Consider the following 16,368-nt stretch of genomic DNA (forward strand, 5'->3'; position numbering starts at 1 on the left):
CGTTACCCCACATGAAAAGGGCTGGGAGGGGTGTCATCTGCAGAACGTGCGGCACACGTGCAGATCAGCTTCTCTAGCACATGTGTGTACACACACACACACACACTCGAACCTTCAGACTCGGGTCAATCCAGGTGTCATGGCTCAATATACTTTGCTTAATATTTCAGTAGTGGTGGGATTTGCTTGGAATAACAGCCACACACACAAGCAAAGGAAATGCACATAAGCTTTCTTTTAGTAATCATTCTATTTAGAGAGAAAGCCCTGATTAACCGATTTTAAAGAAGATAACACTGTTTACACTGTTTTAGAAGGGATGTGTTGTAGGTTGAGAGAAGGAAATTAGATTAAAAAAACACATTGGTTTCACATATCAGTCTCTGGCTACTGAGGCCTTGCGGCAGATTGGATGTGGTCGTCAACAACTTCTATGTTTGCAGTTTCAAGGATGTAAGCAATTACGCTGCACAAATTTGTCATTCCTTATTTCAAATCGGAACATTTCTATTTACGGTGCAAGAAGTTTTCGTACTTCATTTCTTCCTCTGTTGTGTGGGGATGTTATGAGCTGCCTGTGAAACGAATAGCACTGTTGATGTTCATTTGCCCGCTATTGTTTAGCTGGTTTTCTTCAGGCCACAGAGAGAGAGAGAGAGAGTCCTCCCTGCCTCCTGGCCTCAGTTTGTCCAAAGAAAGAGAAGGTGTCTGATCAAGCCCTGGAGAGTTAAGCCCTTTCTTGGGTTTGACGTCTCTTAAAGTGGATCTTATTGGGAAGGGCCTGAAACAAACTCTCTTCTCTCGGATCCAACTTGTTGGCAGGTCACCGTTTCAGCTATTTTGTTTGAAGGTGAATTTCATTGTTTTTGGTGCTGGTCCTTCCTGGACTTCTTATTGAGTGGGTTTCAGTGTAAACAGCTGTGGACCAGATTGGGGCGGGTTGTGGGCTGAGCGGGTTCTGGGCAGCCCTTGGGGCTACAACAATCTTCTGGGTAGTCTGCTGCCAGGAAATAGTAGGCTGCGACTGATGTGGTCAGCTCTTTGTCACCAGCTGAATTTCGGGTGGGTTAGAGTGTTTTTGTGTGTAATGAGTGTTTTTGAGTATGTCTGCTGATGGGCAGGCAAGAATCCTTCATTACTACATTATATTCTTCTAATAAAAGTTAAATGTTTACAAGAGAAGTTTCTCTGATTTTAAGAATGATCAACATGTAAGAACCCAAAATGTGAGTTTGTAGGAGTGCTCTTAAGCATGAATAATGCACCGGAGAAGGTAAGTATTGTGGGAAAGAGTGTGAAATGTGGGATAAAAGAGGAACAGGGACGTCAGTCAGCTCCCAGTAAACGGCATTAGTCATCGAGTCACCGTCACAGGACGTCCTTCCTTCACAGGATGAGAGCGAGGGGAAGACGCATCAACATGTTCACTTTCCTCTTCAAACAAGACCGTACCTCTGGGGGTTTGGGTCAAAACAGTCTTGTGTTATGTGTCTCAATAACTCAAAGACTATTTTGATCACTTTTTCATTTTGTAAGAGTCTGTGTTTATATATATATATATATACATACATAAACAGTATAAATTGAAATATAGTATTATGATTTTTGGTTTTAAAAAATTATTATAATCTATAATATAATGAAATAAATCAGATGCACAGAGATTAAAATTAATATTTCTATAATGAGTATTTAGAAAGTATATTTTAATACAGTATAAACTTTTTAATAGAGGAATATTTTAAGACAAAAGGTCAAAAGAAAGGAAACAATTTCAAGTGGTTAGTGCACAAGTTTTTTTTATAGTTATTTATTATAATAATGTGTTTGTAGCAGTGGAGTAATTGTTAGATCATGGACTCTGGAGGCGGAGTCAGTGACACTAAGGTGGGAGGAGAAAGTGGGCAGGGCCAAAGTGCCTTCAACAAGTCAGACAAACATGCTCAGGCAGTCAGTCAATCTCAGGCACTTGCAGGAGAAGTCACTTACCATCTGGACTAGCAGTGGGACAAGACAGGAGAACTGTGAGCTTCACCTGTCCCATACATATACACACACACTCAGGGGAGAGATCACACACAGCCTCTATGTGTGGCTGGGACCAGAGCGTCCTGGTAAGTGACATTTCTCTAAATTTGTGAGTTCTGAATTTCTTTCTGTTTAAAGCAGAGAATGTGTTTTACAATGGAAATGATTGTTTCTCTTATTTCACAAACAGTTATTATCAGTTATTTAGTTGTTGTTAATTCTATGTGGTGTGATTGTTTTGCGGCATAGAAAAACAGTTTTATTGGGGCTTTCTAGTTCATTTTTTTTACGTTAAAATTATTGACTGTGATAATTTAAACCATTTTTTATTCATTTTAGTATATAAAACAATTCTTAGAAAATAATTTATGTATTTAATAATAGTTTATAGTTTTATACATTTTAAACTAAACATTCTTTTGTAAAGTTTTCACTTAAAAGTATAATTTCTTTTTCTTATCTAACATAATATATAGTTTTATATTATGCGTGCATATTTAGTCTGCATACATCTGATTTCCATGTTTGTTAATGTGAAATTTTTCAGTTTCATTATGAGTTTTGATTCTACAGCTGTCCTAGGCACACAATTCTTTCTAACAAAAAACATAACTATTTACTGATCTTTATATATATATATATATATATATATATATTTATTTATATATATATATATATATAATGTTAGTATAATAGACAATGCTCAACTATGATTTATATTCATCACAAATCAACTTTTTCACAAATCAGCTTTGGAAATTTCACATTACTGTCTGTTTTTAAAAACATAAATGTTATTAATTCTGTAAACTTTACATAAAAATGAACTACAAACATTTGTAATTATAAGAACAAATAACTTTAAAAGTTTTTAGTTTAATGTAAATTTTCTTTAAAAAGTACTTTTAATCATTTTAAGAGATTTAATAAATTATTCTCAGAGAAGTTTAGTTTTAGTCCTGAACAGGTATAACTACATATTTTGCCTTTTGAATTTTGGTTAAAGAATGGTTGTATCAATTTGCGTCAAAGTTTTTCCTCTTTTGTTTCTGTTTCTCACACACACATTCTCTGGGATGGATTGATGGTTCCGTTGCTCTGCCACTCTGATTCCAATTTTAGCTACATTCAGATGTAGACAGGACTTCCTTCCTCTGTTTTCCTCCATTTGTGGCTATTTTTTCACTCAGGGAAGAAAACAGGGAGAGGGGTAAGATGCATGTTGATAGACAGAAATGAAGAGTAGGACTGGGATCAGTTCTGAGCTTACGGAGAGGGTCCTGTTTTTTATTTACCTAAAGAGCACTTCAGCTTCTATGTGTAGAGAGAAACTTCTTCGTTTTTAATGTTATGTAAACGATTAAGCCCTAATTTAGGCAAATATATGTAAATTTTAAATTAATTTAATTTAAATTAAGTAAACTTTTTAAGTATAAAAGAGTTTGGTACAGCACAAAAGTTGTTTAACCTTTAATCTTTCCTAAAATAATGTTTAGTTCTCTAGATCTCTGATCTGATAAGTCATTTAATTCTAATGCCTTTTCTTTTTCAGGCTGCTTCTCATCACAGCTCGGCCATGTTGACTACTGAGGGAGCACCCTATGCCGTGGACAATGAGGAGCTCAAGATGGATGTGGAGGATGTAGACATGACAAAATGGACGGAGGAAGAGTTTGAGGAGAAATGCACGTACGTCGTAAAAGACCACACCTGGGAGGGTCCTCTGGAGAACCCAGAACTCACCCGGGCCGAGGTGTCCTTACCTAGAAACCTGTCCTTCAAACACCCAGCAGACTCTAAAGAGGTATGACACAGCACTCACACACCATCACACATGCAACGGCATTACGCATGATGAACTCATGGCCTCGAGGCTTCCTTTTTGAAATGTGCCACAAGATTCATTGGATTACAACTGCAGTCCTGAGTGCCATCTGCTAATAATTGTTGTCTGCTTGTATGAGTGTACTGACAGTAAATCTCCAAACCCGCCTCAAGAGTGTCACATTATCAAACTGCAAGAAGCGGGTTTAAACAGAACTTCGGATGGTTGTGATTCTTGTTTTAACATCATCTCCATAAAGCTGCACCTACTAATCACAAAACTGGCATTAATCTTCTTTATCAGCACGGTCAGGCCAGTTTTTAAACTTGTTTTGTTGAACAAAAAAAGTCCCTGTCTATGTCTGTGTGCTTTATAATTTCTAGCTCACATTGTTACTCAGCTAACACAAACATCCATACATCAGAGCACCACATGACAAGCTCCTCAAGCAGCCGAGTGCAAAAGTTCCAGAGTGCCATCTATCAAACCTGTTTAATCTGCAGCAGACTGCCATGTCTGTGTCCATGACAATCCACAAACAGACTACTTTCCACCTTTCTAGCGCTAATGACGGCAGAAGCTTTGAACAGGATTAAGTCTCTCTTTTTTTGAAAGTGTTTATAGATCAGCAGGAACAGGGTTATAGATTTTTTCATCAGTCGCTCTGTCTGTCTTATCTCTTCCTGTGAGGAAAAGAGTGAGCCTCTTTTATGAGCATGTACTTATGAGGTGATAAAGAGTTAACCCTCTTTCTTCAAGAAACACCTGAGGTTCAAACAGAAAGAGAGTGAAGTCATGTGTTTCACAGAGGAAGATTATGACGAGGAGAGAGTATTGATGAGGAGGGCATTTAATAAGTTGAAAGTAGGAGTTTGGGTCAGGAAATCTTTGGTGATCACCTCCTCAGAAGTGTCTGTGCGGATAATAAGAGGTGAAACGGGACAAACAAATAGTCTCTCTCAGCCATAGGACACAACCTTGATGACCTTTAGCTTCCTGTGACTCTCAGGAGAGGTGACGGGTGAAGAGAGGCATGGCTTCATGTCTTTCAAGTGCGCACATCTGGCTGACTGTCAATTAATTACCCCTCTCTCTCTCTCACACACTATGTCTTGCTAATTCTGTCAAGCTAATTTAATGAATTATTTTTCAGAAAATGGTCAAATTGAGAACCTAAGATACTGTACTTTAAACGTCATCTACCGTTTTCTTAACCACCTATTTTCCTCCTTTTTTAAAAACCAGGTTATTGGTGTAGTAAGCAGAGAATTCATCCCCAAAGGCACACGGTTTGGCCCCCTTGTGGGAGAAAGTTACACTGCAGAAAATGTCCCCAAAGATGCGAACAGGAAGTACTTCTGGCGGGTAAGTTGTTTTGTTTCAGAATCTTTGAATAAAGTAGGAGCGGACGAGTAAAAAAAATAGTGGGTCACTTCCTGTTCCACTGACTGACTGCCTATGTGACATCATGGGCTAGATGATTATGTAGAAGAATTGCTTTTATATTCTCAGAGCAATCAGAAACTGCTGAGTAAAGATCTGCTGTTTTGGGAACTGCGTTGCTGTTGAGAGACTGAGAGAGCACTGATACGTTCCATGTAGTGTAATCTTTATTTGACTGTGCAGCGCTCTGAGCGTGTGGGACAGGAAGTGCTGAATGACTCTGCAGTTCTGCCGCTGTGAACATATATTTCTTTAGAATATGTCCGCTTTACAGGTCATCTGTGTCATTGCAGTTATTCAAAGTGTTTTACCAGTGAAAAATGAAATCCCATTGCAACATCACAGTTGCCACTACCACTAAATGGCACTAACAATTCAAACGAAGCATGTCTCTCACTCCTCTCTGACTTGCAGCTGTCGTCTACAGCTGTCGTCACGGAGAAAGTGCAAAGTCAACCCGCTCTGGTTTTGTGTTGACTTATTTTCTGTCACTTCCATATTGTTGCCAGATCGAAGATCCCCAAGTGGAACAACTCTGGTCTTTACCTACTAGACACAGCACTGACATCATTGTTTCCTGTGTTACTGTCTGTCCTTTACCATATGGTGCAGGGCAGGTGATTGCAGAGTCACTGCTTAGCTTTTCAAGCATTGAGAAAAAGTGCTACAGGAAGTGTAGTGTTGACTTTTCTGAGGGAAACCTTGTTTTGTGACATCTTGAAAATGTTCCAGGAACTTGCAAGCTTAGTATATACAACATACTGAGACAGGCGTCCCTCTACCATACTTCAGACGAGACCTAAGAATGCATCAGAGAGCTGGATGGAGATAATCTGAGACTGTGAATATTAGTGTGGGGGCGTTTGCTGACTCACTGTGAGACTGTATAAGAGCAAACCCCACTCTGGGGTCTGTCTCAAAGACATGAGAACGACACTGGAGGACTAGAGAGTAGAACATTGTAATAAAGACAAAGAAAGTTATTTTAATTAAAAAAAAAAGATCTGATTTTAATTTCCTTCATTGTATTTTGTAGATATACTCAAATGGAGAGTTCCATCATTTTGTGGACGGACTGGATGAGGAGAAGAGTAACTGGATGCGTTATGTGAATCCAGCACATTCCCAGCAGGAACAGAACCTTGCTGCCTGCCAAAACGGCATGAACATCTATTTCTACACCGTGAAGGCCATTCCTGCTGATCAGGAACTACTGGTGTGGTACTGCCCTGAGTTTGCCAGTCGTCTCAACTACCCTGCCTCTGGAGAGATTATGATGCAAAAACTCAGTAAGTTCACAAAAAAATGCATATATGTGACATCTCTCTATTTGCCATAGACCTGGACATATATATGTCCTTGTTATCTCAGTTTGAGTCAAGAAAAACATGCCTTTCCCACTATAGAGATAGACCATGTAAGCATTGTGCAAACACACCAGCTTCTTCCCTTTCATCTCTGTTAAGATCGGAATTCTTTGAACTACTCTATTTCTCTCCTTTCGTCCTCTACGATGTTTTTGTTCAGACTAATTATAAAGAATAGGAGTGTAATGTTGCAGCCATTGGAGTTTGAGGACGTTTTTTAAACATGAAAGTGCAGACTAAGGTTTGTTTTGCCCAACATACTAAACCAGCAATAAAAGTCTCTAAGCTTAAAAAAAAACACAGACAGAGGGAAAGATTGATACGGAGGAGAGGGGAGATTATAGGTAGGTGAACAGGCCAGTCAGTGTGACTCCTCTCCCCAGAGTCATGCGCATACCTTGGGGCCACTGGATGTAGCCGACCCCTTGAGCTCAACACACACACATTGACAAGTCTGTAATTACACCTACTTACTCATGTCTGCTGCCCCTCTACCTGCAGTCTTAAGAAGGAATAATAGCCACTGCATCTCAAAGTGGAACAGTAGCAACCGAAAAGAAACCTGGTGTATGACTCAATCTAATAGAATGGGCTGATCTGACTGACAAAGCCTCCCACATGAAACTTTCTATTTCACTACTCCTGTCTGGTGAAAGATGACAGCACATTCAGCCAACATGTATCTTGAGTCCCTTCATTCCTTTGTCATCCTGCCTCAGGATGTGTGGGAGGAACTTCTTCAGTTGTTTGCCACTTTAAGAGTAAGGAGAGGCTAGTAAGAGCGCGTACGAGAGGAAAAAATCCTTCCATTGACTAGTTGAACTTCCTGGCGGCAGGCTGCGCTGACAGATTGATATCTCTGTGATCGCCTGCTGTTTGTTTTTGGCAAGCTCTCTAGGGAGGAACAGAACTGGTACTATCTGTGGAAGAGAGGTGGGAGGGGAGAACTGATAACCTCTCGGTTTGTTTACAAGTAGCTGGCGGGACAGAAGGATCAGGGAGTAGAGAGTCTGGTACATCTTTTAAGGGATACTTATGCACACACTCATATTCACACTTGAATTCTATACAATTAACCCTGTGAAAGTTCAGTGAACAGGAAGCAGGAAGTTATTTAATTGTTTACATCCTTTTGAAGGAGATTAACAGTGAACTATTTAAGATATATGGGAAAGTAATTTTCTAATTAGCTTTCCACCTTTCATCAAATGTGAGTGGGTGGAAGGGTCAGGGTGGTTTATAATGGCACTATTTAGCCTTACATTTTTTAATTATATTACTATATGTATGTATTATTCATATTTTTTTATTTTGAATTCTGCAAAAGCTTTTAAGTTTGGCATTGTGAAGAAATTTGGGAACGCTTTTAAGATCAGTCTCTAAATAAAATCCACCCCTGGTCTCTGTGGACTCTAAAAGGGAGAGATCTAGGCATGTAGATCCCTATTAGCAGGACGCCATCAGTCCCCCCACACCCACTCAGTGAACCCCATTAGATAGTATCAGTGCATCCATCCCACCCTGACCGGGGCGGCTGTCAGGCCTCACATCCTGTCTGTAGACCCTAACGCAGGATAATTTGTCAAACTGTCACACTAAGTGTACCACTGGGGTGCTTTGTTGAAATTTACTTTAAGAAGAACTTTATCCTCTGGGACAATGGAACTGCCATGTCCCTTAAAGTAACAGTAACTGGAATAGGGATTGTGACCATGTAAAACATATCACAAACAGACCTGTATCAGTGAATGTAAATGAGTGAGAAAATTATTAACATATGCTTTTTTGTGTGTAAACAGAGCAGAGCCTGATTGAAGCCACCCAGCAAGTGAATGAAGTCAAGCGCCCAGTGAAACGAGAGCACAGTGTTTCAGAGATTTTGAAAGATGTACTGCAAGAACCCAGCAGACCACTTCCCACCCGTCCCCACTGCCCCAAAAGCCCAAACCGACCTCTTTACCCCAGTGCTGTTTATCCGCTCCACCCTCCCCTAAGCGAAGACTTTTTAAAGACTGCCGCAGTATTTGGCCTCCCGAACCGCTCCCAAAGACAGTGTTCAGTGACACCCAGCCCTTCAGCACACAGCAGTCCGGAGAGAAGTCCAGAAAGCAGTCCCACACCAGCATCCCTTGAGCCAAGAGACACCTTTCTCTCCTTCTCTCCAGCACTCTACAGTCATGGCCTGAACCACTACCCAGGCTACTCACCACCAGGCTCCATGCCATTCTACCCTAACCCGCACTACTCACGCTACCTCATGCCCCACTACCCTCTTAGTAGTCTGAGTGGACCACCTACTTTGGGCGGTATATTTCCACACATGTACCCCTTTTATAGCAGCTTGGTACCCCCTCATGTACCCTTCCCACCTGATATGCTTCCATCCGAGGGTAGTCGACAATTTCTTCTTCCACCTGACTCTCCAGCTCCCAGGGACATCCTGCTCCCGGCAGCCACCAGTGCCTTTTCTGCAGCCACCTCTCTGAAAGACAAACCAGTCCATGGGCATGGACACCTCTACGCTCCCGCTGGTGGGTCTCCAACAGCTGGCTCTGCAGCCCCTACCGGACGTTTTCCTACCAAGCCTACCCCAGCAATCCTGAGTACCAGCCGCTCGGAGGATAAGGCGATCAATCTCAGCAAGATGAAACAAGGTTCTGCAGGCTACAAAAGTCTAGATTACCCACTTAAGAAGCAGAACGGGAAGATCAAGTATGAGTGCAATGTCTGCACCAAGACTTTTGGTCAACTTTCCAATCTCAAGGTAAGCGAGAGAATTGTGCCTCCTTTTTGATGAAAAGCATATGTGTGCAACACATCTGTTAGAAACACTCCTGGTAGTACTTAGCTTACCTGTCTTTATTTTCAGGTGCATCTGCGTGTCCATAGTGGTGAAAGACCCTTTAAGTGTCAGACCTGCAATAAAGGTTTCACTCAGCTGGCCCACCTGCAGAAACACTACTTGGTCCACACAGGAGAGAAACCCCATGAGTGCCAGGTAAATAATACCAACAATTTCAGTCATTACCAGTCATTTCCTTTACTGAGTACATTTGTAAGGTCTCTGCTCCAGTAAGAACAAGATCCTAAAACTCTGCTTTCACCTCATAGGTGTGTCACAAGCGTTTCAGCAGCACTAGCAACTTGAAGACCCATTTGCGACTGCACTCTGGTGAAAAGCCCTACCAGTGCAAGATCTGCCCAGCCAAGTTTACACAGTTTGTCCACCTCAAGCTGCACAAAAGGTTGCACACACGAGAACGTCCACACCAATGCCCACATTGCCACCACAACTACATTCACCTTAGCAGCCTGCGGCTCCACCTCAAGGGCTACTGCTTAGCCATCTCTCCTTCTCCCAGCTGCAGCCTGGATGAACTCAACCGCGTGAATGAGGAAATTGAACGCTTTGACATCAGTGATAATGCGGATAGACTGGAAGAAATGGAAGGGTTTGACGTGGAGAACATGGTAGAGAAACAAATCTTTGGCCTGCTCTGGCAGGAGATGGATTTTAAGGTTTCTTATCACAAAGGTAGCACTGGAGGAGACCTGCACCCCCCACCACCTGCATTAACTACATATCGTTTGAACAAGCATGGCAGTGAGGCTTCTGTCATCAAGATTCATTGCAGCAGCCCTATCCAGCTCCTACCTGTCAAGGTTAAAAAGGAGACAGAGGAGGCCATGGAAACCTAGCCAACTAGAGGCTTGCTGACCATTTGCCTGACTAGCTCTCTAGGCCAGGTTATGGACTAGCCACGGTATGCATAATTCTTCTCAAAGAATCAGGCTATGGCCTTTACGTTCAGGGACTTGAGTACTCAGGGCTAACAGACATCGTTCCAGTCCATCAGTGGTCCAGTATGTCCTACTCAAATTAAAAAGACAATCATATTCTTTTATTAATATTATTATTATTAATATTATTTTCTCTTCTTGGAGTTTAATTTAGTTTGTTATGTAAACTATTTAATTTATTGTTAAATGCTTCATCCTTCACAACCAATACGTGGAAATAATGTTTACAATGACTGGTTAAGTCATTGTAATTTACTGTTTTGTATATTTTCTTTTGCTTTATTCTTTTGTGGATAGTAACTGTAAATAGTGTCCCAGTTGACTGTGATTGTGACTGTGTGACTGCAAAGAGCTCACCACATTCAGGTTTATTTTTAATGTGGGCTTTGAAGTCAGAGGAAGACCTTTTTGTTGAAGGCATTTTTTAACTATAGGAAAGGTCAGAGGTTACATATCTATGTGTACGTGTTTTACATAACATTTATTCTCTTAATGTTGTAACACAACATAATGAATACAAAAAGGGCATATTATCATATTATATATTACCAACAACTGTTACCTCAAATATTAGATTGTGTGTGTGTGTGTGTGTGTGTGTGTGTGTGTGTGTGTGTGTGTGTGTGTGTGTGGTGTGTGCTTGAACTGAGAGACGTCAGAGGCATATGTGATGTTTGTTTTGCAACTTGAAGAGGAAATCAAATGTCCCAATGTGCAGGTCTACATGTGGTCCAAAGAATAGCAGTCTGTCTTGCTGTCACACACAGGCTTTTAGACTGACACTGACTCTGCATTTTCTTACTTATGTGTGGCACATTACTGAAAGCAAAACGATAAAGAAATTAGAATGTGGAAATGGTAACCAAAGTGAACTCTTTCGTTTATTTTCAGAGATGTGTGCAAGTGCAGTGTCAGCTGCTGCAACTGTCTGCTCTGGAGGTCTGTGATGATGTTTATGGACACTCCACATCACTTTGGCCTTTGTATGCACTGGTTCTTTTTTCTTTTGTCTTATGTTTGTACTTTTTTCTTTGTTTTTAATATGATTTTTTGCAGCAATATTAGTAGGACAGTTTATCAGCAACATGTGCTGTGAGGTAGTGGTACTGTATCTCATACACTTTTTGTCTTAAAGTATGACCAAAGTCTACACCTCATCTTCAGCTTTAAATTAAAGAAAAAAAGACTGTCTTTGTTTACATACTGGTTTACGTAGCTATTTAAGTACAGCTTTGACAAAATGTAAATTATAATATAAATCTTCACTGATCTAAAGCATTTTTGTCACGTGTGTTTTTTTCATGAATATAAAACAGGACTCATTCTTCTCTAAAAACTCACCGAAGCACTTTCCTAAACATCTGAGATTCATAATCCATGTGGATATTTGTGGATTCTTGATGTGATTGCAGGAAGCAGCACAGAAATGATTCTGTGCTAATTTGGCCTAATTTAAATGTTATAGATTTATGGCAAATGTAAATCGATACAATTACAGAATATATTTTGCAGATAAGGTCTCGTAAATTATTTTCAGTTTTGTATAAAAGCTATAAGTATAAAAAGGATATTTGGCAATCTATCATTTACATTTACATTTATTCATTTAGCAGACGCTTTTATCCAAAGCGACTACAAACATTAATTTGTTTAGTAATAAGCAAACATTTTTAAAATGTATTTGTAATTACGTGCAATAGAAAACAGCCACAAATAAATTTAGTTTAGAAAATACAGAATTGGTTCAGTGCATTAAAAACTCTGGGTCTGTGTGTAGCTCCAGGGTAAAAGTTAGTAACACAGCAACCCAGAAATTAGAAGTTGCTTCATTTGCACTTCCGCTGAATAGATCCATGACTAGGCAGAAAAAAAGAAGCAGTTATCAAATACATAGTGTAAAACTGCACACCGCACAAATCATGACACTGTTATTAATACCAGCCACAAAAAGGCCTATAAATATATCTCTCTATGCACATACACGCTGTATCACTAATGAAACACATATGAATATCAGTCAATTAAAATGATTCTAATTGGCTGTTACTGTCATGTCTTAGATGTTTGTTTATGATTATATAAGTACTGTACAGCAGTTTACTTTTCTCAAAAGAGATCAAAATCTATTATCAGTGTAAATGATCGTGTCGAGCTGCATGACCATGCAAATTAAAACAAGGAGTCCATTTCAAAATGTTTTCTATTTAATGAAATTCTGCCAGAGCCACATTTAGCCTACTAGCTTAACTTTTGCTCTAAATGAACTCTTCAAAAGAAATCCAGAGAGTAATACAAATGTAACTGAATCTTGGCTGTAAAACCTGACTGTTAGAATCTGATGTTTACAGTGTGTTTTCTTTGTTAAGCAGAAGTGTGGTAATACGTTGCTTATGCAGTTTTGGCTCATGCGTGTTCCTAATCCAGTTCTGAGAACGCTGACTATATCAAATGGAATCCCTTTCAGCTTTTCCCAAATTTTACATTTATAGGCCCCATGTGAGCATGTGAATTATACGATAATTGGCTTTCTTCATTTCTCGCTGTGAGATGGTGTCTGAATCACTGAAGCTAAAAGGGGAAACACACAGTTACAGAAACGAGCTTGTTTTCAGAACATCGGCAAAAGTGAATGGACAGAACGGCAAGTCAGAATCTAATGATGTGGTCATACTGTTTAAACCAGAGTATAAAAAAAAAAAGTAAATAGGCTTATTGGAAAAATAAGCCTCTACCTAAATATTTTGGAAAAAATAAAAAAACATATATATATATATATATATATATATATATATATATATATTTATATATATATATACATAAAAATAACTGCGGATTCCAGCTTAAATTAACACACAGGGTAAGGATGTAACAATTAACCGTGAGCCGGTTGAAAATCGATTCAAATATGTGACTATTCAAATCGGTTGAGAAGCTAAACAAATCGCGATTCAGTGAGGGGTAGGAGTTTATATGAATGTATGTCTGAGGGGAACTTACTGTCTTTAGAAAAGTTTAGATGGCATTTTTTATTTCCTCTTGCCTCTGTATAATTTCTTAAAGGAACACTCATTTTACAACTTCCCTAGAGTTGAGCAGTCGAGTTTTACCGTTTACGAATACATTCAGCAGATTTCCAGGGTCTGGTAGTAGCACTTTTAGCTTAGCTTAGAATAAATCATTGAATCTGATTAGACCGTTAGCATCTCGCTCAAAAATGACCAAAGAGTTTCTATATTTTTCCTATTTAAAACTTGACTCTTCTGTAGTTACATCGTATACTAAGACCGACGGAAATTGAAAAGTTGCAATTTTCTAGGCCGATATGACTAGGAACTATACTCTCATTCCAGCGGAATAATCAAGGAACTTTGCTGCCGTACCTTGGGTGCAGCAGGCGCAGTGATATTTCGCAGTGCCTGGAAATATTCCCTATTTGGACTATTTACAGGCAACATCATTGTGCTTACTACACCCATGGTACGGCAGCAAAGTTCCTTGATTACTATGCCAGAATGAAAGTACAGAAGAGTCAAATTTTAAATAGGAAAATTATAGTAACTCTTTGGTAAATTTTGATATTTGATATTTTTTTATGCATAGTTTCACAAAAGTCAAACCATTCTGTTCTTGCTTTAAATTTCAAAATTATACGATGTAATTTAGATGAATAAAAAATGGCTGATGTTTCATGTATACAGCATCTTTGTCGATAATGATTAAAATGCATTGGTTGCCACTAATTTTAAATGGAAAAAGCACAGACAAAGCCTTATTTTGTTTATATGAAGATATTTCTTTTATTTATTTGATTTTGGGCTTGTTTTAAAATTTCAATTTAGTTTTGTTATTTACATTTACATTATATTTAAATTATGTTATTTAGCAGACGATTTTATCCAAAGCGACTTATAAATGAGGACAAAAGAAGCAATCAAAACCAACAAAAGAGCAATAATATGCAAGTGCTATATTAGTATAGGGTTACATTTCAATTTCACAAAGAAACGTGCAGCATTTTGTCCAAGCAATAATAATAATAATTCAATTTATAATCCAATTTATATTTTGTCTTAAATCTAATTTTGTAAACAAAAAAATACAAATAAATAAATGGTGAATTGAATCGAAGCGTGAAATCAAAATCGTGAATCGAATCGTGAGTTGAGTGAATCGTCACATCCCTATGGCAGGGAGAAGAAAATATCAATTAGTAAAGACTTTAACCTGCTAACCTTCACAATATGACCTCAAAACACTTTTACCATGCACGATTTGTAAACGAATACATTTTGAAGTCTGCATCACGTAACCAGCTGCATGTTTCTTTTCTGTAGTAAACATGCTATAGCTCACCGCGATGTGTAGCGCTCCGGTGCGAATCCCACGAAACACGAGTCACATTAGAAAAGCTCAGACTTGCAGAAGCAAGCTAAAATCTTCAGTAATTGTTTTATTGCATTTATCAACAAAATGATTCCTTATTTTCAAACATGATTGAATATTAGTAATTTAGCGTTGCTCACTAAGACATTTCATTTTCAAACTGCCTCGGAACATACAAATAATAACGTAATAAAATGTTGAACTGAACATGCTTTTAGCGCCACTCACTGGACTGTTCAATTTGAAAGTGTGGCAAAACCGACAAGAAGCAAAGCAGCATCACATTGTAGACATGTTTTCCCAATAAACCAATTTAAGTAATATTCTTATAAGTTTGATTGATGTTTTCAAATGGATTTAGCTATTCCATTAAATCAGCATAAATAAATAAAACAACAAAGGGGGAATATGTAGAAAACAGAAAAAGTACCAAAAAATTAATAAAATAAAAGTTAATGGAAACAAACCTAAGGTATAGAAAGGAAAATAAAATAATTGTGTGAAGGGGGTCATCATCATTGTCCCCTGAATGATCACAGCACCTCGGGGTCCCTCAGCACCTGTCCATTAGGAGCCGAGGTTAATGACAGGTTCTCGCTCTTCGTGAGCGAGAGGGGGAAGGGGGTCTGAAGAAAATTAGAGGGCAGCTCACGTTAGAGAAGAGAGAGTTTTGTTGTTTGTTCCTCTGTGATCGCCCCCCTCCCTCCACACAGCAGCCCAGTTCCAGGTGTATTCTGAATACGAGAAGGCCCTTCTGATCGGACAGAGGGGAAAGTTGTCTTCTGACACCTCATATAACTTAACAGGGCCTGGCTGAGTTATGGTCTTCAAGTTTTACTTTTATATCCCAATCAGCAAGTGTAAGGGAGTGGACGACACAAGAGTAATGTGGATCAAGTCTGTAAAACACATATGAGAGAGCTGAAGGAGACGTGAACCCTGTCCGCTTCCTCATTAAATTAACTTCAAAGAGGGTTCACTGCCTAAAACGGTCTGAAATGAAGGAAATGAAGAAATTCCTTTTTACTGCTCTTACGACATGCATCAGAACAAATGTCTGAAGGAGAGATGACAGAGGAAGACGCAGAGGAGGAGAGTGGCTCCTCTGATCTTTTAAGTGACGGGTTTACTGGAATCAGCGAGTGGATCTAGGATAGCTCTTTATTTAATGAACACATGAAGAGTGCTCGGCTTCACTTTGATGTCCACTGCACCGCCACACAGAAGAGACCGCTTCCCAGCCTCCTTCCTGTGCCTGAGAAAAACTAATGGCACTCAGCCCTGCCCCCAGCTGAAGACCACGTCACACAATGAGACTGAACTATAGGTTTAAAAAATCACAACAAAAAACAATACACATGGGAGAAACTAGATACACAGGAGATTATTTGGGGTTATGAACAATTCAAAAATGATACAACCAGAGCTATTGTTTTGTAACCCTTTAGACCTTGAGTATTATTATCAGACATCTTGGTCATCTACAGACGGTCCAATTTCAGAATCGGTATCAAAAACAAT

At 39.2% G+C, this 16,368-nt stretch overlaps 1 protein-coding gene across 1 annotated transcript; it reads left to right on the forward strand.

The window, feature by feature from the left end:
• The first annotated feature begins 1,962 nt into the window (after positions 1-1,962).
• prdm1a (PR domain containing 1a, with ZNF domain) lies at positions 1,963-11,739 on the forward strand. Its single transcript, XM_059567302.1, has 7 exons — positions 1,963-2,114; positions 3,581-3,832; positions 5,099-5,218; positions 6,333-6,585; positions 8,463-9,427; positions 9,533-9,661; positions 9,775-11,739. Exons 1-7 carry the CDS (start codon positions 2,088-2,090, stop codon positions 10,360-10,362), a joined length of 2,334 nt encoding a protein of 777 aa, XP_059423285.1. The 5' UTR covers positions 1,963-2,087; the 3' UTR covers positions 10,363-11,739.
• Positions 11,740-16,368: the final 4,629 nt, after the last annotated feature.

Source organism: Carassius carassius, chromosome 15, assembly GCF_963082965.1.
Source record: "Carassius carassius chromosome 15, fCarCar2.1, whole genome shotgun sequence".
Lineage (NCBI taxonomy): Eukaryota > Metazoa > Chordata > Actinopteri > Cypriniformes > Cyprinidae > Carassius > Carassius carassius.

Excerpts from the sequence above, each read along its gene's own strand:
- prdm1a (XM_059567302.1), top strand. The coding sequence starts at position 2,088 with ATGTGTGGCTGGGACCAGAGCGTCCTG. Across the intron at positions 6,586-8,462 it reads GATTATGATGCAAAAACTCA|AGCAGAGCCTGATTGAAGCC; the intron begins GTAAGTTCACAA and ends GTGTGTAAACAG. Across the intron at positions 9,662-9,774 it reads AGAAACCCCATGAGTGCCAG|GTGTGTCACAAGCGTTTCAG; the intron begins GTAAATAATACC and ends TTCACCTCATAG.